At 39.0% G+C, this 22,979-nt stretch overlaps 1 protein-coding gene across 2 annotated transcripts in view; it reads right to left on the minus strand.

Annotated features, from left to right (window-relative positions):
- Positions 1–1,142: 1,142 nt before the first annotated feature.
- The window catches only part of kalrna (kalirin RhoGEF kinase a), a 220,696-nt gene continuing 198,859 nt past the window's right edge, over positions 1,143–22,979 (minus strand). For both annotated transcript variants that reach the window (XM_041806652.1, XM_041806651.1), the window contains 16 exons: positions 22,716–22,901; positions 21,825–21,996; positions 21,469–21,686; positions 17,765–18,048; positions 14,296–14,458; positions 10,318–10,380; positions 10,069–10,096; positions 8,276–8,438; positions 7,512–7,633; positions 7,136–7,267; positions 6,889–7,050; positions 6,138–6,216; positions 5,994–6,045; positions 5,454–5,602; positions 5,046–5,184; positions 1,143–3,361 (listed from right to left, as the gene is read on the minus strand). In XM_041806652.1, coding sequence (XP_041662586.1) covers positions 2,804–3,361; positions 5,046–5,184; positions 5,454–5,602; positions 5,994–6,045; positions 6,138–6,216; positions 6,889–7,050; positions 7,136–7,267; positions 7,512–7,633; positions 8,276–8,438; positions 10,069–10,096; positions 10,318–10,380; positions 14,296–14,458; positions 17,765–18,048; positions 21,469–21,686; positions 21,825–21,996; positions 22,716–22,901 — 2,670 coding nt within the window. In that variant the 3' untranslated portion in view covers positions 1,143–2,803. The remainder of the gene's footprint in view (positions 3,362–5,045; positions 5,185–5,453; positions 5,603–5,993; positions 6,046–6,137; positions 6,217–6,888; positions 7,051–7,135; positions 7,268–7,511; positions 7,634–8,275; positions 8,439–10,068; positions 10,097–10,317; positions 10,381–14,295; positions 14,459–17,764; positions 18,049–21,468; positions 21,687–21,824; positions 21,997–22,715; positions 22,902–22,979) is intronic.

The following is a 22,979-nucleotide window of genomic DNA, read 5'->3' on the forward strand; positions in this document are numbered from 1 at the left end:
GCTTTTCAAATGGATTTCTGTGCACGGATTCATTGTTGTGCACATATTTGTGTAGTGTGATATCGAGCATTTTGTTAAGTTGAAGACAGGAGAGTTTACCAGGAGACTAGGGTTGAGGTCCTACCCCAAACCAAACAAATGCAAGATTTTTTTTCAGAGTTTTGGTGCAAAAATTGAACAAAATTGATTTCTCAGATAGGTCAATAAATGTACTTGAAAATGTCATTCAACCTTTATTTAATCTCGAAGAAATCATTGAGGGTGTTCCCTCATTTTCAATGTCAAGAGAAGAGTTAATTAAATGGAATGTTAATGTTAAATTTTCTGCTGATGAAAAATGTATGGGGCAGTCTAGCAGAGCTAGCCTAGTCAGCCTTTGCTATTCTCTCCATAAGACTATATTTGCTGTCATTTGTATGCACAGTGATCATGTGTTATGTAGGTGGAGCTCAACTGGTGGCAGTGAGTTAATGGTAACTTTTGGTTTATTCACATCAGAAAGTTTTAGACCATCTGGAAGCCACATCACTACACCACTGGTTACACTCGCCAGAAGACAAGCTGTTCTACAGTGACAAGCAAACTCATTCCTGATGTCAGCTCAGTGGATCTGCAATCCTACTGAATGACCAAAGTTTCAGAGGACGAACATCTTAATATACCTTGTAGTGAAACCCAGCATACCAAAGAAAAGCTCAAGGATTTTAAATCTACGTACTCAAACAAGTTTGACTTAAGGCCAGCTCAAACTACATTATTTTTTTTGGTCATTCACAACAGCACCATGTTAGACTATGCGACCAAAATCTTGTCCCGTCTTGGCCAACAGCCTGGCCACACTGCACGAGTGATCCCGACCGCTCACCTCATGCTGACGTCACCCGACTGAGTGCGAGTTCACAGGTTGACGGGGGGGCGGGCCAAAGAGTGTCAATCACTCTGCAACAGAAGCGCTCTGTGTGATTGCAGTGGTCTTTTGATCATAAAAAGGAAAATAAGAAACAATAATGGATTGGATTATGGATAATAAGTATGGATGTATCAAGAGGAGGACATTATGGACTGACTCTCCTTCAGATAGAAATTACGGTATGCGTGTGATAACGTAAATAAAATAAAACAAAATTAACACATTAGTTTTAGGGAATAAAATGGGATAAAAGTGGTAAATCTTGTAAATGATGATGCAAAGATAAGGAGCAACTGTTCTCCTGTTGTTAGACGTCAGGATTCATGTCATTAATGTCAGGCCAGGGTGTCAAACTAGACGACGATGTACGAAAAATTCTGACATGCTAGTCTTGTTGAGTCGTGGTTGTGGGGCATCTTGGATGCGTCGTTAATTATGTCACACTGCAAGACTGTTAGTCGTTCCTGACTCTCAAAATCATGCCCGAGTTTTGACGACGAGCTGCAACATTGCAGTCAGGCTTAAATCTGGCTGAATTCGTGTAGTCTGAGCCGGCCTTTAACTGGCATGCCCTGGACATTGAACATAGATATTTGCCAGATGGTTTTGGTGCATTATGGGCTGGTGTAGTGCCATGCCAAAAGCAAGGACATAAAACACAGCCATACTAGACACTGACTGCTCTTCTGGGGCCAGACTGCAGTGGCAGCAGCCTAAGCAAGTCATCTAAGACACCCCTCTCCTAGCAACACTGCCAGCGTCTCCTGGGGGTTCAGGTGGGATATATCATCCCTCTAACAAGTTCTAGGTCCCTTCCTGGTTGGGTGTTCCTGGAAGACCTCAGATGGGAGGCATCCAGGAAGCATCTTGATCAGATGCTTGAACCACCTCAGTGAGGTGACAGAGCAGCAGCTCTACTTTGAGGTCTGTCCAGATACTCTTCTTGGTGAATCTCAGGGTGCTCCCAGGCAAGAAGAGTTATAATCCCACCAATGAGTCCTTGGCCTACCCTGAGGTCTCCTCTCAGTTAGATGTGCCTGGAAGACCTCCAACTGAATGCACTCAAGAGGCATCTGTTTAGAACCACCTCAGTCAAACATTGACACTGATGGTAATCTACACTTGCATGGCTAGAATTTTGTTTACTCCAGTCAAATATCTAATTCAATATTTTATTAATGTCAAAACTATATGAATCGCTACCAACACTATGTTTTAATCCATTTACTTTTGCTGTTTTTCTGCCGCCATGATGCTCACAACTGCTGTAACATAATCCTGATGTCTACTCCAAATAGGTTGACTTGTCAGAGAACTATCCGACTGCCCTCTAGTGGACAAAAATTGCCTGCACAGTGCATATCCATGAAAATGTACCAAACTTTGTTTGATCCAAATTCAGGGGAATAGGAAGAATTTGCTTCACTTTTATCATCATAACAAGACCCAGACTCCATTATGTCACCTCTACCTGGAAAAATAAGAATTAAAAATATAAATAAGTATGTTGTCTTCTTGTTTGCTCACAGTGTGTTTGTTCTAAATGCTTTATCTCTTCTGTTTGAACACATTTCTTTGGGTTTCTATTGAGGGTTTTTGGTGACTCATGGGGCCTGTTTTGTCTGCAATAGTTGATACCAGGTGGACAAAAATCAGAGGAAATGTTATTCAGAAATTAAGAATTATACATTAAAAGAGTTGAATATTCTCTGCTTTAGAGGTGGTAAAAAGGCTGGCGGTCCTACAGCTGAGAGACGATAAACTTTTGCACCACAGGAAGGATTCAGGCACCAAATCTGGCTCTCAGTCACTCATAAATAAATAGAAAAGACAATTAAATGCTTGACATAGATTAAATCAGCTGTTGACTGCGTTCTTCAGCTCTGCCCTCAGTCACAGTGTGTTCCCCATGCTGCTGCTCACCAGCCCTTTGATATTAGTGATGGGCCGAACGTCATGCAGCTGTCTCCTTCTGTCGATAAATGTGGCCAAACGTGTTGTATCCAGGGGTGTCTTGGAGTACTCCCCCCCGTGTGCGCCCCCTCGACCCACCCACGGGTGCTGCAGACAGGACGTAGCACTCGGCCTCTTCCTGGGATCCTGCTGCAGCACAGACGACACAAAATCCCTCGCCGCCTGGCTCACGCCACTGAAGTACTCATCCGGGAAGCAGAAGTCCAGGCGGCAGATGTTGACGCAGGTTTCCTCCGGAGATTCGTCCAGAAATGGGGAGACGCCGCTGAGCATCACATACGCCAGCACCCCAATGCTCCACACATCTGTGGATACAGAGACCGGCGTCCCTCGGATGAGCTCAGGGGCGGCAAACTCAGGGTTTCCTAGCAGGAGGTGCACGTAGCGGCGGTGTGCGGACAGCTGGACAGCGTCACCAAGGTCGATGAGTTTGATGCTTGGGGTGGGAGTGTGGAGGGCGACCATGATGTTCTCCGGCTACAGAGGAGAGGGACAAAGTCAGAAATAGATCAGAGATGATAAATTCATGACACTACTGAATACATTTCTTGGTATAAAGAGGATAAAATATCAAATAGAGGAATTTACTGACTGAAAATGTTCAAAATGTCCAATAAGATCCTTCGTTTACAGAACACAAAAACAGAAACATGCATTTGGGCTCAGCTTTATTAGAAAAAATTGCATTGTATTTTCTTCCTGTGATATACATGTTCTGTGATATTAAAGACAAAGAAGGTATTGCCAATAAATACAAGTCTCATTAGGCTTAAATATACATGCTTTACATTTTAATCTCCATTTATAGTTTAATAATTTTGGACTTGTGTCGCTGAATAAAGAAACAGTATGAAGTTCTCTTCACTTTATTACAAAAATAAGAAACAGGAAGGCAGTGCTAACAGGCGGCATGTCACGTAATGTAATCATTTTAGTCTTCTCTTCTCATAACACAGTCTTCTTCTACTACCTCAGGATAAACCAACACATATGCATACAGTGCCATCTATTGGTGAAGTGAGACACCACAGAACTTTAAGTTAATATTTGTCTTAAAACTGCTCTATATGAGAAAATTTTTAACTGTATTGTGATAATGATATGAAATGTGATAAATACACTCATATCAGAGAATCTGTATCAGTTTTAACTTTTTTTAAGTGTTTTTTATGAATACAAAATAAATCAAGCCACTAAATCTGCAGCAACAGCTTTGATGGTTGCTAACAGCTAGCTTAGTCTTCATGAAAATGGTAAATGTACACATGCCGGGTGAGAAAGCATTGAGTTTTGCAGTGTGTTTATTGTGAAAGCTTATCTTGTGATATTTAATGTGTTACATGCAATGTTAAGACAATTCTTTACATAGTTTTAGTTATTCTGTTATTTTGAACAATTAGAAAATACAAAAATGACAAGAAAAGATAATATTCATTGCAGGAAGAGCCAGAAAACTCAGTTTATTTGAAGCCTCCTCCTAAATCAGTGGTTCTCAACTGGTGGATGAAGACCCAAAAGTGAGACCTTTTCAGTGGGTTGCAAATGCGTGCCTGGGGAAAAACAATGACACATGCTTGTTTTGTCCTATTCCTTTGACTTGTCAGGTTTTTTACTGTCTTAGGCTATTTTTTAATTAAATAAATCTGATTGGTTAAAAAATACATGAAGTTTGGGTCAAAACTTTCAATGAGGAGTTGATGGTAGGTTTTGAGGCTGGACCAGTTGAGAAACATCGACCCATATAATGTAAAATATTACAAAATTCACAAGATTAAAGAAACCTGGAATTGATTTATGAAAAAAACAAACATTATATAATTATAATTAAAGAAACACAGATGGGCAAAAACTGGTTGATAGAGAAATCACAAAAATAATATGAAAAAAATCACTCTATGGTAAACTAATATGGTAGATCAGGACAGTGTTTCTCAAACTGTGTAAGCTTCATGCAGGAAATGATGGTATTAGTCTGAAAACAGTTGGATACTGCATCTTTCATGGGAATCTGATTCCTGATAAAAATTGGACCAAAAAAAAAAAAACTTTAGCAGTGCTCTGGAACATAAAATATTCACTCATGTCTCCCTGTGTGCCTGATAGTTATTTCTCCATGTCAGCTGTCTCTAAATGTTGTAAATCTTCTGCACATTGCTCTTACCTTCAGATCCAGGTGTGCTACTCTGCAGGTGTGGAGATGCTGCAGAGCCTCCAGTGTCTCTTTAATGAAGAATGCCACCTTCTCCTCCATCAGCTCATCATGAGCGACGAGATAATCCAGCAAGCGACCGTCCTCCAGCCTATGCAAACATTAATTTGAAATCTTAAATTTGGAGTTTGTCGAAGATAAGTTCCCTCCAAAATTTCTACCATTTATATTCTATTATTTATAGACCTTTGAAATAACAATCCACATAAACTTTGTCCATAAGTTATGCAGCAGTGTTGAAAATCATGTATAATTTCTAGCAGTGCAACTTGAACAAGCTATTAAGGACTGGGCTTAACAGAAACTAGTTCATTCATTTAAGCACAGGTTTGAAGCTTTCCCGATGCGGGTTGGACTTACAGCTCCAGGATCAACATCAGAGAGGTGGGGGACTCATACGTGTCCAACAGCGCCACCAGCTGGTGACTTTGTACATGTAAGAGGACATCTGCTTCATGAGCCACCTGCTCCTTCTTTTGCATCTTTTTACTCACAAACTTCACCGCAACCTAAACGAGAAACAAAGACTCATATGAAGTAGACTTAAAGACAAGGGACAGTGCATCAAGGAAAGATATACACAACCTACTGTGAAGAGAAGAACATAAAAATAAAGCTTTAAAGCATGGTCACAAATTCTATTACATCCTAGGCAAGAGAGAGACAAATTTCAGCTTTTATTCAGTGAAAAAAAAAATATATATAACCCAGAATGGGAAATAAATCCATGATTGTAACCAGATTGTGAATGTTAAAGAATGAAGAAAAGCTAAAATGTTTTTTACTGCAACTGACAAGCATCTAAACACTTGGAGGCAACCTAAGGAGAGAAACAGATTACATGCATATCAATGACTTTTAGATCGATAAAAAAAATAGAAACTTTCAGGGATCCTGTACCTCTTTCTTTGTAGACTTGTTGAGACATCTTCTCACAACTGAAAAACGCCCCCTGGTGAAAGATGAGGGAGTAACAATGGTCATTAAAGAACAACTAAAAGAAATGATCAGTGTTACAGGATTATTTAATTTTTGACACTTTACCTTCCAATCTCACAGATCTCAGTGAAACTTGACTCAAAGTTTTCTTTCCACTGGATCCCTGTTCCATCATAACCTGAGTCTGGATGATAAAATAAGGAAACAAAAGAATGTTTCTGACAGTCCTTTCTCAGTTACATATTGTTTAAGTCTGTTCAGTTGCTGCTTGTGTCAACTAAAAGTTGCAAAAGAAAAACAGACATCGACTCTAATTGGCTTTATTGGGTGCCATTCATACATCAATTAATAGGTGATGCAAAAACAAACCTTAAACCGTCAGAGAACAGAAAAAAAACTGAGTGAGGTTATGTTCAATTGTTAATTGGCTCTGCCAAATGACCAAAAAAAAAAAAGATCCACTACTTTGCATTTAAAACTTTTGTTTTGTCTTTGATTTTGCTTGATGAAATTTGCTGCACTTTTGACCTAAACACTTCATCTCTTATTCAGGTCGGTTCTGCTTGCTTGTGAAATTGCCACTTTCTGATTTTCTCTGGAAGTTTTGGGTGCATCCAAAATTTTAAGTGAGAAAGTTTCATATGGGCCTAGAGTGGAATTATTTTTTTCAGCTCCTTCAGAACCAGATGTGCTGCTCCCTCGTTTCCAACCGTCATGATTACCTGTACTAATCTTTTCCTTAGTGCATAAAAATTTAACTTTTGGAGAAAGGATTCACAAAAAAAGATCTTTACAACTATTCAACATGAATCATAAAACTGATTTTTGTTTTAGAAGTCTTTGTGTGTAGACATACTGGTGCTGGACAACGTGACCATATTTGAGGCCTCGGACGGTGGTCCGACCCCCCAGCGGTTGGAGGCTCTGACTCTGAACTGGTAGTGACCTCCTGGGATCAGAGTGTCAATCTGAACACACTCCTCTCTGCTGCTCGCCACCTGCTGCCAAATCAACGAGTCTGAGGAGGAGACGGGAGAACAATTACTCACGTTTAGTCTCTGTGGGTTTTTAAAATCAAACATCATCTCATAACTCTCACAGACCTTCCTGTCTGTACTCCACAGTGTAACTGCTGACTGAGCAGTGAGCCGATGAAGCCGGAGGCGGCCAGTGGATCATCACTGCTGTGCTGCTTGCCTCCTGAGCCACTGGCCTCCCAGGGGCTGCTGGGATACCTGCAGGACAAATATCATGTGCTCTGTGAGCAAACTCCAACAGCTTAGACTGAACAATGATTCAAAGAGACTGTTTGCAACCGTCTTAGAGAAACCCACTGGTGCAAAGTCAATTTAATCAATATATTATAATCAGAGAAAGAGGAATACAGATTTAATTACTCAGCAGCCAATAAAGTAATTGAAATAAGCTTCACATTGACAAACAGCAGCATTCAAATAAATTATTAATCAAATGTTCTACCTTGAACTTTGATGGAGGCAGAGGAGGACGCAGAGCCGTGGTCATTTACAGCGACACACGTGTAGATACCAGTATCCTGAGGCATTAAGTTACAGATCTTTAACAAGATATCGCCAGTGTCCCTGAGGGGAGGAAGAGGAGGAGTTAAATGTAATAACAGAGAGAGAAATTGAATTTTAGACAGGAACACTCTCATAGATTTTGCCATTTATTGCAAAAAGAATCTATGGTATTGCTTGGTGGTGAAGGTTTTGTTCAAAAGATGCTCCCTTAGTTAGCCAAGCAGCATACGTTGACTTTCCAGGAAGTGCATTATTTGGAACCCCCATATAGGTAGATACTATATGGTAATGCAAGTGGGATAGAAAAGATATCTAGTTTAGCAGCAGTTAACTCTATAGTAGCATAAAAGTAAATACGAGAGTGCAACAAAAGCATTAGGCTAAAAAGGAGGAGGCTGGGGTGGTGGAGAGGGAGCTTTGCCAGCTGCAATGTGGTATTATCTGCATTCATGAAGCAAGGATAAGTGAGAAGGACGTCATATTTAAATACACGGCTGTGTTTAGAGAATGAGCTGTGATTGGCTGCAAGAGTTGGGCGACAGCAAGTGAATCAGCAGTCAGTTTGATTACAGCTGGGCATAAGACATCCATGTACTCCATGAACTAATGCTAAACTTTATTTAACTGGAAAATATGGTAAAAAAGAAAACTCAAATAGTTCCAACAAAGGACACATGTTTGATCACATCCGCTCTATGATACCTGATGTCGATGGTGAAGCGGCTGTTGCTGGTCACAGGGTTCTGGTCTGGACCTTTCAATGTGACGGAGGGTTTGGGTCGGCCGCAGACTTTACAGCAGAGAACCACGGTCTCTCCGAACGCACAAACCACGTCTGACAGGGGGACCAGGAACTCTGGAGCCACTGCAGAGAGAAAATACATCAATGCATACTAGCTCTTCAGCTCTTTTTACAGGTTACAGTTAATCTAATTTAACTTTTGATCTTTATTTTAAATCTTAAAATGATCAAGATGTTGTATGCTTTATGCTAGGACAGTGGTTCCCAACCATTTTTTTTAAAAACTTAAAAGTCAATTGTAATATTTTTCATTGACAAAATCCAGATAAAATAGGCCCAGCTCTTTTTACAGGTTACAGTTAATCTAATTTAACTTTTGATCTTTATTTTAAATCTTAAAATGATCAAGATGTTGTATGCTTTATGCTAGGACAGTGGTTCCCAACCATTTTTTTAAAAACTTAAAAGTCAATTGTAATATTTTTCATTGACAAAATCCAGATAAAATAGGCCTACACTTGATCTAGCCAAAAGATCTAAATATATAAACTGTCCATTTTTGCAATGGCATATAAGGGCCACTACAAAAAATATAGACAATAAAGAGGATCTGTCCATTTTTGAGGAAAAAAAAAAACAAAATTTCAAGTTTAAAAAGTCATAAAATTACAAAGAAAAAACAATCAAACATTTTCACTCTAAAAGCTGTTAATTTACCAAACCAAACCTTAGAATTTTTGAGATTATAAAGTTGAAAACAGCTGATTGCATGGAAGAAACTCACACTCCATGAAGCTGTTATACTTTTGACTGAGACTGATCAATAATAAAATACTTGTGTTTCTATCACATTTTTATAAATCATCACAATATCATCTGGACTCAGAAGAGAAACTTCTGAAAACTGATGTTCTCCAAACACTGTTTTCAAATTGGTTCCTTGTAAATTCCCCACTTTACAATGACATAAATATTTGACTTGAAAAACTTGACATTTTTGATTTCATATAGACAAAATTTTCAGTTTTCTTAACTTGGAAATCTTGAGTTTTTGTCATAAATTTATGACGTTTTGAATGCTACTATACTGAGTTTGGTTTCTTGTAAACATCTGACTTTATGATCTCAAAAACTACATTTTTTTTTAAATCAAAAAGTAAATTGTATTTCCCACCAAAAAGAAAAAGAATGGATACTTCATTTTTTTAATCTTCTAGGTTGCCCCGAAACACCATTTTACAGCTTGTCTCTAATCATGGGTTTGATATGGACAAAATAAATGCAGATCTAATTTTGGGACAACATTTTGAATGTCTTTGTTTTATTTCTCTGCAGGACTTCGAAGGAAAATTTAAATCAACTTTATCCTGCAATTGGAGAAGGCATTTCATATTCAAAATTAGACATTTGTCTCATTAAATGCATTAAAAGTTCATTTTAGGGAGCTTATATAAAAAAATCAGACAATTTGAAATGTTTTCTTGTACTTACATGACATACATCATGTATACAAGTTTCTGAATGCATCACTATCTTCTCTTCTGATATGACTGACATTTTAGTGGAGGATATTTATGCTAACTTGTTGATTTTGTCCACATACCAAATTCATATACATGCCTATTCTTACCTTCTTATTTCCTCTTAAAATGTTAGTTTTGTGTATCTCTAATTTCTTGGAAATTGTTCTTCACACTTTGTGTAACAATTTGTCATTTCAGCAGACAAATTCAGATTTCTTTGCGTTTCTTACCTTCTTGGATGAAGTTTGGATTCAGAAGCTGGAAAACAGATGAGGACAAGTAAGAAACTTTGATGTTGTGTTACTTTAAAACACAGAAATTAGGATTTTGTCCAAACTTGCAAAACATGACACTCTGACATTTCTGATATTTTAAAATCAGTTCGAGGATGTGACATGGTTTTGAAATGTTGATACAAGCATTTCATAAGTATTACCATATCAGTTCACCAGGCACATTTAAACTGCATGTGTCCATACCTCCATGCCCGACTTTGGGTCGAGGTCGTCGTCACAGTCGGACTCGTCTGACGTGTGAACCTCCTGATGGAGAAGATGAGTGAAGACGACAGGAGTGAAGAACAATGGGAGAGAAGAAAGTGAGTTTTAGGGTTTTTAGAGGATGTAGGGAGGGAGGGAAGGACAAAAAGATGCAAGGAGGACAAATGACATTTAGGCCATTAAAGAGAAGAGCAAGAGAATAATGGGAGAAGACATTAGGGGAGGGGGGAGGGGGGAGGGCTCAGGGATTTGAGAAGCTCTGAAGGTGAAGTGGACAAGGAGAAAGAAGGTACGGAGCAATACAGAGGAAGATGATACTGTCAAGGAAAAAAGAAACAGGAATAGTGCAGAACATAAATGGAGTATGGTCTTTAAGTGTTGTAAGTAAAAAATAAAAAACTACCTTTGTTTATTTTTTCTTGTGCTATGAAGGGTTTGAAATGTTAAAGAGGGAAACGTTGCGTCTGATACTCACCAAAGTGCGGATCAGGATAAAATTTTACATAAAATGTACATTTCTGTTTTTCATGCAGAATGTTATTACATCAACTTCCAACTCCTCCATTTCAGAGTGTCATACCCCACACTTTCACTAGAACTAAGGAGAGATCACATTACTCACATATAAGCTTCTCAATTGGCTTCCTATAAAATATAGAATATGATTAAAAAGTCCTTTTTACCTGCATCCTTGTAATGGTGAGGAACAATCTTAAAAAAAAAAAACTCAGAGTGGTATAAATCCCCTCTAAAACATTATGCTCCCATAATGTAGACCTGTGGGGCTTACAGTCTCTACATATAGTACGGGAGGTAGGACCCCTCTTTAGGAATAATCTTTGAGGCAGGATCTGGGGGGCAAACACCCAATCTACTTTTAGAGTAAGCTTAGAACATTTCTTTAAGACAAAAGCTGGACTTAAAATGTTCCTTTTGATAATGTCTGTTGTTTGCACTGGCTCAGGCTTGGACCGGTGCCTAGTCATGCTGCTATAGGCCTAGACTGCCAGATGACCTGGCACAACGACACTTCCTTTTGGAATCATCTACCAGTCAGGGTTGAGGAGGTAGGTGTGCTCTATATTTTCAAGCTAGGTTTAAAGCTTTCTTTTCAGTAAAAATTGTATTTAAGGCTGGCTCAGGTTTGGACCAACTAATTACAGTGCTATAGAATTAGACTGAACCTCCTTTGGCTTAATGCATTGGTCTGATCTGGTAGGCAGACAAGTACTATGTTTTTATCAGCTATACTTAGACTTTCCTTTTAGATAAAGCTTGTAGTTTGTGCTGGCTCATAAGTGGACCAGTGCCTCTTTGTTGGACCAGCACTTAGAGTCAGGCCTGGTCCAGTCTTTAACCAGCAACTTGTTGCACAGCTGTAGGCTTAGTCTGGACCTGGCACATACAGCTCCCGTCTTTTTCTGTCTGTCTCTAACACAGCAAAGAACAATCTAGATCGGCGCTTTTGATTAGTCTTGACATAACTTTTGTTATGATTTTACACAGTACTAATAAAAATGGATTGACTTTAACAAGAAGCATCTACCACTGCTGTTTAAATTCAAACACATTAAAGAGCTGAAAACGATCACAAGACCAGCGAGACAAGGACATCCAGTCATAAGTACAGAAACAATTGTGATTTCCTCATGTGTTCAAACATAAGCAATACTGTTTGGCAAACAAAGTAACAAGCAAAAATATTAAGGCTTAAATATTGGTTTAGTTGCTTATTTTTATTAAATTTCCTCTCCAGCAATTTGGGTCTATATCCCCATACTTGACTTGAAAATGTAGATAACTGTGGATCTTTTCCTATATATTCATCTTCCTATATATATTCTTAAATCACTATTAGTCTAGGACAGAGGTTCTCAACCTTTCCAGCCTGCAACCCTCAAAATAAAGGTGTCAGAGACAGGGGATCCCAATGTCCCTAAAGGTGGGTGAACACAGTCATGCACATTCAAGAATAGTCCTCTGGTGACAAGGTCGCCCACTAGAGGGAAAATGGCCCAGCCAAACTGTAAAACTGGCCCAGCAAAATGATGGTCCATTGTAAAGTTAAGCTGTGGTATTTTATATTTAACCCGAATCATAACCACTCTTATCAAATAAACAAATATCTTTTTAAGTCATTTTTGTAGTGAGTAGCCCTCTTAAAAATGTTAATCCTTTTGTTTAAAACAAATTTAAAACACATTAAAAATAAAAGGGGTTATTAATGGCAAAAAATGCCAGGAAATGGTGAAATTGGAGTTTAAAAGTAGCAGAAATGGGTAAGAAGTGCCAAAATTTGGATAAAAGTGGCAAAAAAAATAACCAAAAAAAGGCAAAAATGGGTTAATGGCAAAAATGGGCATATTAAGTGGTAAAAGGGGATTAAAAAAGTGGCTAGAATGGACATATTAAATTTTGAAATGTGGTGTAAAAAGTGGTAAAGAAGGGTTAATAGGTGCAATAATGGCTCAACAGAGCCAACAATAGGCAGAGAGTGGCAAGATTTGGTTTAGAAGCGGCAATAACAGGCAGAAAAAAAGTGATGGAAAGGGTTTGAAACTGACAAAAAAAAGGGTTTTAAGTGGCAAAAATGTGTTAAAATTGGCAAAATTGGTGTAAAGTGGCAACAGTGCAAACTAAAAATTATTCAGTGTTTTTAAGGCATCTGCGCTGAGAACCACTGGTCTAGGATCTATCTAAAAGGTCAAATTTCTTATCTTTCTCCAAGGAGAAAAAGCAGCTCATTTAAATAGCAGTCAGCCTAAAATTTCTTTTCTTTGCACTGATAACTTTAGGTCAAACTACTTTCTGTAAATTACCCAGCTTTGCATCAGATTGTAACGGCAGATTAGGAAAATGAGTCTTCTTGAGTGCAATGTTTTAAACTTGAAAAGCAGCTAATGTTTTTTTTTTTTTTTTTTGTCCATAAACATTAAATTTCACATACATCCATTCTTTGTTAGTCAGTGTTAGATATGCACACAAACACATTTTTGTAGATTTCTATCTTGTTAGACCACTACAGGAAACACGGATACATTATAAATGAAATCAAAATTGGATTCTACCTCTACCCATGCACAAAGAGGGAGAAATAAATCACAACGCAAAAACACAAAAAGAAATCAGACTTTATTTTTCAAACAGTGCATTTGAGGGTTCGGTGTAAAACAAAAAAATTCCAGTCCTCTCCTGTATGTGGTTCTCAACCATTTTGTGGTCAGCCATTGTGTAGGCTGTCTTTACCAATTTGACGATGTGGCCTTTGTTGAACTGTCCAGCTGTGTCTGCATGCAAAGATTTACATTTACTTTGCTACTTAGATTTTTAGCATGCTGGCTAGCCTGATTGTAACCTGCAGCAAAGTGGTCTACTATTTAGCTAACCTTAATGAGATGGCATACTTGATAGTAAACAGGCAGTTAGCATCCCTATACTTACCTGCAATTAACAAGCTAAGTAGCTTGGTATTTATAAAAAGCCACTCAATCCAAGTTCACAGCTGGTTACTTTCAGTTAGCAAGCTTAGCTTAGCAGGCTACCATGTCAGTGCAGGGTTGTCATTTTAGTAGTCTGTTTACCACTTAGAAGCTAACTAATTTGCTGAATAGTTCACACCTATAATGAATATGCAGAATCATTTATTTTGTGTCTTAGATCATTTTTATGTTCCATATTTTGTCAGCTGTTTGTCACTACACTGTGAGCCATGCTGTTGTCCTTAACATGAACCATACATAGAAACAGCACCACTGCATCTGTTCAGGTTGAGAACCACTGATGGAGTCCAATAGAAACACAGCATCTACTGTGTTTGTCTGTAGGTGTGATCACACACATGCTCACACACAGGGGTTAAAGTAAAAACTAAAAACCAAGTGGGGCTGAGGGCAGGTGGGGGATTTCCGCACATACATATGACATCACCACCGTGCGCCGTCGGCCTGCTTTACTCACTTTGCCCTTCACCCGGGTGGCAGGGGAGGAGAGCGTGGGAGGGGGTGTGGTTTCTTTGGGCTTACGGAGGAGGCCGTTCTCCTGCCCTCTGACCCCCAGCGAGGAGAAGTCTCTAGCTTCAGCGCGCTTCCTGGCACGCAGCGTATTCCAAGACAGAGACTTCCTGTACGGTACAGGAACAAGAAACATCAACCAGCCAATTAGAGAGAAGATCAGGGTCCAGACTAGTCTGGCTGCAGCAACATTAAGTGGATGAGATATGAATTAAATGTGATGTAGTCCCAAGATGAATACCCATCATGCAGGCACCTCTGTAATTTTCTGCTGGGAATGTAATGTTGGAATCAGTTATTATATTCCATAAGTTTTTAGTTCAAGGTTACAACACAATAACTGCAAACCCTTCACAGTGCCAAAGCACCTTCGAGCTATTTAGTGAGTGTAGCCTGTAAATCAGTGTCATTATTCAGATAATTTCTTCGTGTTGCGCTTCTGAACGCCTCACAGTGTGCAACCCAAAGCAGTCTACGTCATTCTTTCTATCATCAGGCAGTCATGTTTTGATAGTAGTCTAACCGAATGAAAACTTTTCTATTATTTCTATTCCTTGTTTGGTGTTTGCCCACATAGGTGTTTAAACTTCGTTCTTTCACACATAATATGAATGCAGACTCATAATGTAATATGCATTACAATTATTTCTTACTCACTTTTGTTTGTTGTAGTCTTAAATGTACATTTTTAATCTTTGCCTGACCCCGGGTGTCATTCCTAAAGGGGTCACATGTGGGGTTAAGGTGCCAATGAGCATCTCAGTCAATTTACTGACTACTTATTTATCTATAGTCTCTGACGTTACCTGTCTGCTTTTGTTTCAAGGTTCAAGGCTCACTTTATTTGTAAATATATGTATGGTCTGTGTAGACTGCAAGAGTTGAATTGTCATTTAGGATAAATGAAATATCTGAATCTAAATTTCTAACATCTCATTATTCCCTAAACTTTAAATTTGTCATGGTGGGTTCTTTTATTATGTAGCCTACAATAAGTGAGTCTTAAGCCCTTTTTATATTAACATTTGCAACGAAGGAACCTGCTATTCACAAACAACAAAGCTAGCATAGCGAGCTAACAGCGCTAACTTATCTGACCTTCTTATCACATTCATACCTCAAGTTCCGTTTGAAAGATAATCAGTCAACAATGTTGTCTTCTTGATAGCATCACATAGCAACGATTCCTGTTGTAGCTATGGTTTAAACTTAATGACCTGTCACCCCCAATCACCTATGAACTTGTGCAAAGTCACAAAGACAGCATATAACATCATTAGGGAAGGAAAATGTTTTTGTTGTGTCTAGTTGCTATTGTAAAAGGCAGAAGAGAAAATGTCTAGTCTGATCTGGTCCTTTTGTTGGATTAGTGTAGATCCACTGGTCATTGTTATTCACAAGGGGATGCATTTATTTATCAACTGCTGGCCAACAGAGGGGGTCGTTCACACTCTGAACCCTCCAAACCAGGGGAACCAGTTAAGTCCTGTTTTTCCAGCATCCTTTTCTATTTTAAATAAGGGCCACTATTTTTTAAAAACAAATCATGTTTTCAATGCCTGTCCCTAGTCACCCATTTTTGATTCTGTCACATTCGTGGATATAGGCTTAGTGTTTATTTATTAATGTGCTGAAGTTGAGGATCTTGTGTTGCCTAAAGCTGCAGCCAGACTCCTCTGGAAACAAGAGAAGAGGGACAGAATGAAAGGGAAACACTGGTCTTTTGTTATGATGGACAAAGTTAAACAGGAGGAGAGAGAAACAGTGAGATATAAAAGAGCCTATAGTAACATTACCTGATACAACACCATAACCATTCAGCATTTTCAACTGTCCCACCTGTAGCTCAACATTTTAACTTTTTCACATAAAATAGTGAAACAGTACGAGTGGCACCTGCAAACTACTGCTGTCCATTATGGACAAAAATCAATCATTTGGTTTAACCTTCCTAGTTTATGGTACAAGAGTGATTTCATTTTCTAAGTTTATACCTTCAGTGGAGTGTCAAACCGTTGGGGTTAGTAAAAACTGAAATGAAAATAGGTAGAAAGAAATTTCACCACTTAATACATATAAACATTGAAATAAAACATACAGGGACACAGTGAAGACAATAATAATGACTGCTGCTGTTGCAGCAAAGAAACCTTGATTGAGTTTCAGGGTCTTAAATTATTCCTCAAATCTTACTGTCTTAGCTTTAATCATCCCTGAAAGAGAAAATAAAACCTCAGACATAATATTGATTATTTTATGCAGAGAGAAGCAGGCAGACGGTTGAGTTTCACGTTTGCTGTTGTAGTTTATTTACAAATATTAAAAACTACAAACCGGTAATCATCTTCAGCCTAACGCAGAACAAAACAACTTCACCTTCACGTCGCTTTGCTAACTCATGCTCAAGTCCAAAAAGGTTTATTTTACATATTTAAAATACATTTAAAATCATTATTATTAGACTACCAACAGTACAATGCTGATCGCTGCCATTGAATGCAACATATTGCACAGCCTGACTTCATTCATATTTTTTCTCATCTTAAATAGTGCAAAAGGGATTTTTTTAACAGGAATGTTCTAGAGCCTCAGTTGAAAAAATTACCTTTGTACAGTGAACTGCCAACATAACAAACAAAAAAACAACAAATAGGAGGAAAAAAAATCCAACTTTGTCTGAAAAATAAAATTAACAAGGCAGAAAAACAACAACAACAAGAGGAATAAACATAATTTCTGTATAAAGATTGCCACAGACAACAAAATAAATCTTCTCCAGTGCGGAGAAAGGGGCCGAGTCCACCTGAATGCCCCAGGTGAGTTTTTTTTTTCTTTCCAAAAAGAGTGAAAAAGAAAAAAAAATACAAAAAAAGAAGAAAAAGCGGGGTGTTAGGAACTGAAATAAGTCCGGTTTTAGCTCCACATGAGTGTTTTCTCTCTGGTTTCCAGAGTAGGCTACAAGATTTTCTATCCAGTCTATGTCTGAAGGATTAATCCTCAATACTCGTTTACATATTATCAGTGTTTTTGTTTGATTTTGGGTGTCTTCCATTTTCATGTAGTTGCCACAGAGCCGAGACGTGATGATGGCTCAGAATTTAAACTGTCACTGCAGCAGCTTCATGGACTATAAGTTCTGTACCTCATTTAGCTCCAAGAAGAGAAAATCAGGAGTTAAAATGTAAAAAAAAACACTCCTGTAAGGTCCAAAAGTTCACTCTTAAAAGGGAGAGGAGGGAGGGGGAGGAGTTAGGGGAAGGCAGTGAGGAGCTGGGGAGGGAGCTGATTCAAAAACCAAACAAAGACAGAGCTTTGCCACCTCATTTCCAATCCATGTGCTCGTTTCATCCCAACATGAAGTGCGTCTGTCTGCAGGTAAAGAAGTGCTGGGTGGTTTGTTTTTTGGAGGGACTTACTTGATGTTGTGTGCATCAGCCACCGCCGCAGAGAAAGATGTAGCAGAAGTAGAGTCTTTTATGGACTTTGTGAGCGGGCCTAGGACGTGTCCCGGGACCCAGCCCTCCGCGGCAGGGGATTGGCTGTTGGCCGGCCGGTAGACGAGGTACATGTTCTGCTGATTGGTGGCAAGGATCTGGACGGTTTCTCCCTGACTGACGCAGATCTCGTTCTCTTTGAGCGCCGAGTAGTCCTGAGTGACTGTCATGGTGGAGGAGACGCCGTTACAGCCGCCATCACGGTCCTGAGGAGGAGAAGAAGGAAAAGAGAGGGAAAAACACAAAGAGGAAGAAAAGGTGGAAATGATGAAGGCAGAGAGGATGAGGAGAGTTAAGGAAAAGGTTAAGGTTTGTCTACATGGGTTGGATAACAGTCCTGTGATTTCGTTACAGAAGACAAAACCTGAGGAGGAGCAGATGGAGGTCGAGTCAGAGGAGAAGGGTAAATGGTGATACTTGTCAGCCTTTAACTCAGGGTTTTTAGTTGAACATATTCATGTTCACTCACCCCCTCTGCTTCTGTTTCCCAACAGCTGGAAAGGAAACTGAAACTTAAGATTTCACCCTTAAAATATCCCTTACTGGTACAAGGACCAGTTATCTGCACAGAGTTTGCAACCTTCCATGATGGTCTCAAAAGACTGCATCCTTAGAGTCCAACAGCGATCAGATACATGGCAGTCAGCAGAGGAGAGAGGGTGTCAGAGGCACATCGAATCCTGGTATCACAGCCGATATTTTTGTACTGCGTCATTGTTATACCCAAGTTATTAACAAGCATCTCTACCTATCCACACTAGGGAATAATGGAATTATAAGTGAAACTTTATAATATTGGAGTTTTTTTAACAGTAGGAAACAGTGATGGCAGCAAGGTGCTGACCTCAGTCATTCCTGAAATATGCTTAAGACAGCATAATCATTGAATTCCATGCATTTAATTCCATGCATGCCACTTGAAGGGATACTAGTATGCAGCTTTCTGTAACTCATTCAGTGTGCAGCATGCAAGTGTGAAGTGAGTGACAGTAAAGGCCTTTGCACAATGAGGAAAATGCACATAACACAAAAATGTGATTAATTTGGAGGCGATTTGTCTCTCTACAGGAGCAACAGGATTTTCTGAATAATTTATGCACATTTAAAAAAAATGTATGCTGTGAAAGTCTGCAGTGTGTTTTGCACTAACCTCTGATAAACCGAGATAAACTGGAGCAGAAGATGCATTTTTTGTCTCTGTCCTCCTGGCTGTGTGTACAGCTGTTTCAGAGAGGGTGCATGAGGCGCATGTCTTGGCTGAGACATGGCTTGACTGTCAGGTCTATTGCAAGTTAACAGGTCAGAACTTTCTGCCTGCGCGAGTGCTGCGTCTTATGCACCTTAAACGCATGTTACACACCTATTTTTGCCATGCCACACGTGGTTATTGGCCAAATTGGAAGGAAACTGATAAATGGAGAGCCATATTTAACATGCTGTAGCAGATATGTAGGTCCACATTGGTAGAATATATATGCACTCTGTTTCTTGGGACCCTGATGAAGGTCCCGAGCTAGAATGTGTCTGTTTAATAAAGCTGTTCTCTAAACTTCTTCTTCTTTTTTTTTTTTTTAACTATATGTCACAGGAAAGATCAACACAGTAGGAGTACACCTTTGGTTTGGGCCTGGATTAGCGGTTCTTTGGTAAAACTGAAACAACAGAAGCTGGAGCGGACACGCCTGGCACGTGCATGCAGTGAATCATGCAGCCAGTCTGAAACAGCTGTAACAGTTTTATTATGCATGGACCAGGAGGTCAGTGCTGTTTTATTTTACTATTATTATCAGCACTCTAGTAGAATTAGCTGGAGGGAGGGACGGACTTTTCATTTATTCTGTAAACAAAATAATCTTGATTATATGAAGAGTGCACTTTGGGGGCTCGTCAGAAGAGTAATTCCTGGAGCTGATTAACCCTGAGCAGTGATTAGCTGTATGCCTCAGGTTAGAGGAGACCTTGAGACCTTGTTGTTTAATGTAACACTGGAGTAAAGTCCCAATTGTAAACAGCTCCAGCTTTGCACATAGTGGAAATGGTTCACAAGGACATCTGTCAGGCTGCTTGTCTCTGTCTGAGGCTACATGGCATCAGATTTAGGACAAAAATACATTGGCCCTGGAGAGAGACAATATTAATATGAAGAACATGGTGATCGTGACATGGGGGAGGAGGACGGTTTTGCTCCTCACAGACAACAATAAGTGTTTTGATTGGTCAGATGTGTATTTGTTGGGAGTAAAACTTTGACAAATCAATCATGGTTTAAAACAAACAAACAAAAAAAGGGACACAATTTCATACAGTAAAATTACGTTCCAAAACAAATAATTACATGAAAATAATTAGCATGATAAAAATGCATCTGGTGTGCAATTTGCTGACCCCTTTATGTATAAAAATTAAGATCGTATTAAAATAAAATAATCCACTTCTTCAATGCACATCCATGTATCACAGAAATTAATCCCTGGTAATATCTGAATAAGCCCATTTAGCTTTTTTTTACCATCCAAAAAACAAAACAACTCTGTAACTCTGTCAAATAATATTGCAAATAAACAGGCTACTTGTGTAAAGATGCAGCTGTATGATCTCTGCATGTAGTCTATGTTTTAAAATAATAATACTGTGTGAAATGTGCCTGATGAATGCTGGTGGTGAATCTAGAGAGATTAAAAGGTTTGGTGCTTAAAATATTTAGGAGAGACCTCCTAACCCCATCTTTCAGGTGGTGCCAACTATAAAATGGTTTGAATACTTTATGAATAAATATTTCATGCAGTGATCATCAGGTTTTTGCAGAAGAAAAAGAAGAAAAGTACAGTTTAATTTTAAAATCAGCATTTGTGCATTTGAATTTTTTGGGCTGGAAAAAAACATTTTCTTTGGTCAGTAACTTAATTATAACAAAATAACCAAATTTGCCTTAAAAATCGGAATGAAAAAGAGTCATGATGAAATTGAGATCGGGACTAATCCGTCCACCCTTAGTCTGGCTGTGGATGAGGAAATGTTTAAATCTTAGACCATTTTTAAACTTGAACACTGGAGACTTTTATTGTGCCTTGGACTTTTCTCAAAGGACAGTTGCAGCAGTGTATTTCTCAAACCCACAGATAATTAGAACAAAACAAGGCCAGAAACCTTACAACAGTACTTCTGTTCTTAGCATCATTTCTACTTTAACTTTAGGGTTGAGGTGCCTCTAAGTGAAGTTTTCTAAAATGCAGCATTATCCTGCAGACAGCTAAAGGTTTGGAGTCAAAGTAGGCCAGGAGAACAGCTTGTCTTGTATATTTTTAACCCACACAGTACGCTGCTACACCTGCAGTAGCCCAGATTTTAACCTCAGCTTTTAGGGACAGGTAGCAGACTGAGTGTGAAGGGGAAAAGTGTGCTTCATGCCCTAGTTCACCAATGTCTGCTGCAGACAGAGCACATGCTAATAGATAATGGATAAGTCAAGACAAGAGAAGCATCTAGAAAAGTCTGAATCCTGAAATTTGGCTTTCTTATAAAGGGAAATTAGAAAATACTCTAAAATATTGGATAAATAAAGCGTAGATTTAAACAGAGCTTTACTCGACATTGATCCAAACTTGCGCCTGTTTGCAGAGACTCACCCTGGAGTCGAAGCATGACGTTCCGCCGTTGGAGGTAGACATTTTCATCTGGCTCCTCCCCCTCTCCATCTCCTTGTCGCCGAGTCCGACAGCTGAAGATGGCCGGCTGTGAGATGACATGGCCGTACGGTTTCCTGACATCGAACGGTTTCTGGTTAGAGAGGAGCTGCTGCCTGCTCCGCTCTTCTCCTTCTGGTACTCGATGGGAGACTGCAGAGCTAAAAACATACAGAGGGTTATTTATATTTGTCATGAATAGCTCAGAGTCATCTTAATGTTTGCTGACTTTAAAGATGTTTTTTGTTATTTTAGTAGAATAAAGTATTAGACAATTATGTGTCAAAATGATTCCTCACCAGACAGGAAGTTGCTCTGAGCATCCAGGACTTCCTGGATGTGTCGGACCCAGACCTGTTTGATGTCGACATTGGCGGCCTGCAGGGTGAAACGCTCTGACGAGCCGCGACACGACAACACAAACTTACAGGGATCATTGTCCACGCTCTCCTCCAGACCCAGGTAGGATATCTGTGGGGAAAACGGAGCAATTCTTAATGTGAATATATTTCAAAAAATATTTATTTGGTATTTCCTAAATCTGCATAAGACTGCACTATACATTTCTCTTTCAACTATGTCAATAATGACCAATCTATTGTACCAGCTTTGGAATGTTTTACTTTCATAATTTGAACACACTGTATTGGGTATTAAAAAGAAAAAGGAAAGTTTGAAAAAAAAAGTATTTTTTAAAAACTTAAATGTTTTGTTGCTTTTTAAAACACATTCATCTGCAATAAACTTGACTTTTTCATCTATAAGAACTGAATTCAGGGTAAAATGTAAAACAACTCAGAAAATCTGACTCTTTGGAGACTTGAGTGATTATTGTATCATTCACTGTAGACCCCTGGATAAAGAAGGCATTGTTTACATTTTTGGGGGTTCAAGAGGACAAATTTACTTAATTGCAATCTAGATAACTTCTTAAAGATTAATTTTTTGATTCTTTCTCACAGGCAAATTCAAAGAGGAAAATGGAGGTGCCGAGTCACTTTCTGCAATTTCAGCAGGTGCAGACATTAGGAGCTGTGCCTGATAAGATTGCAAAAAGTGTCTGGAATGCTCTTGAATCTACCTGTGAGAAAAAAATCCCCCAAAACATCTTTTAGAAGTTACTGGTCTTCTCTGAGAGCACTGACCTAGTTTAAAAACAAACGAAGCATCTGTCATGCTTCATGCCCTACCTTGATGCTCTTCTTGAACTGGTACCCAGGTGTAGAAGATCCTTTCCTGAGCAGCTCGCTGAAGATGACGATTTGCTCGAAGAGGAAAACTCTTCGCTCTTTGGAGCGTGACAGGACACCGGCGTCCTGCTCGGTCACAAAGAAGGTTTCCTGCTGCAGCAGTTTACCCTGACTTGTCAGTTTACCCTGCAAAGAGTCAGGTCATGAATACAGTGATTTTTGGTACTTGTTTTCTGATTTATCCTGACCTTTTAAACAGAGTTA

This window comes from Cheilinus undulatus, linkage group 15 (assembly GCF_018320785.1).
Source record: "Cheilinus undulatus linkage group 15, ASM1832078v1, whole genome shotgun sequence".
NCBI classification, from domain to species: Eukaryota; Metazoa; Chordata; class Actinopteri; order Labriformes; family Labridae; genus Cheilinus; species Cheilinus undulatus.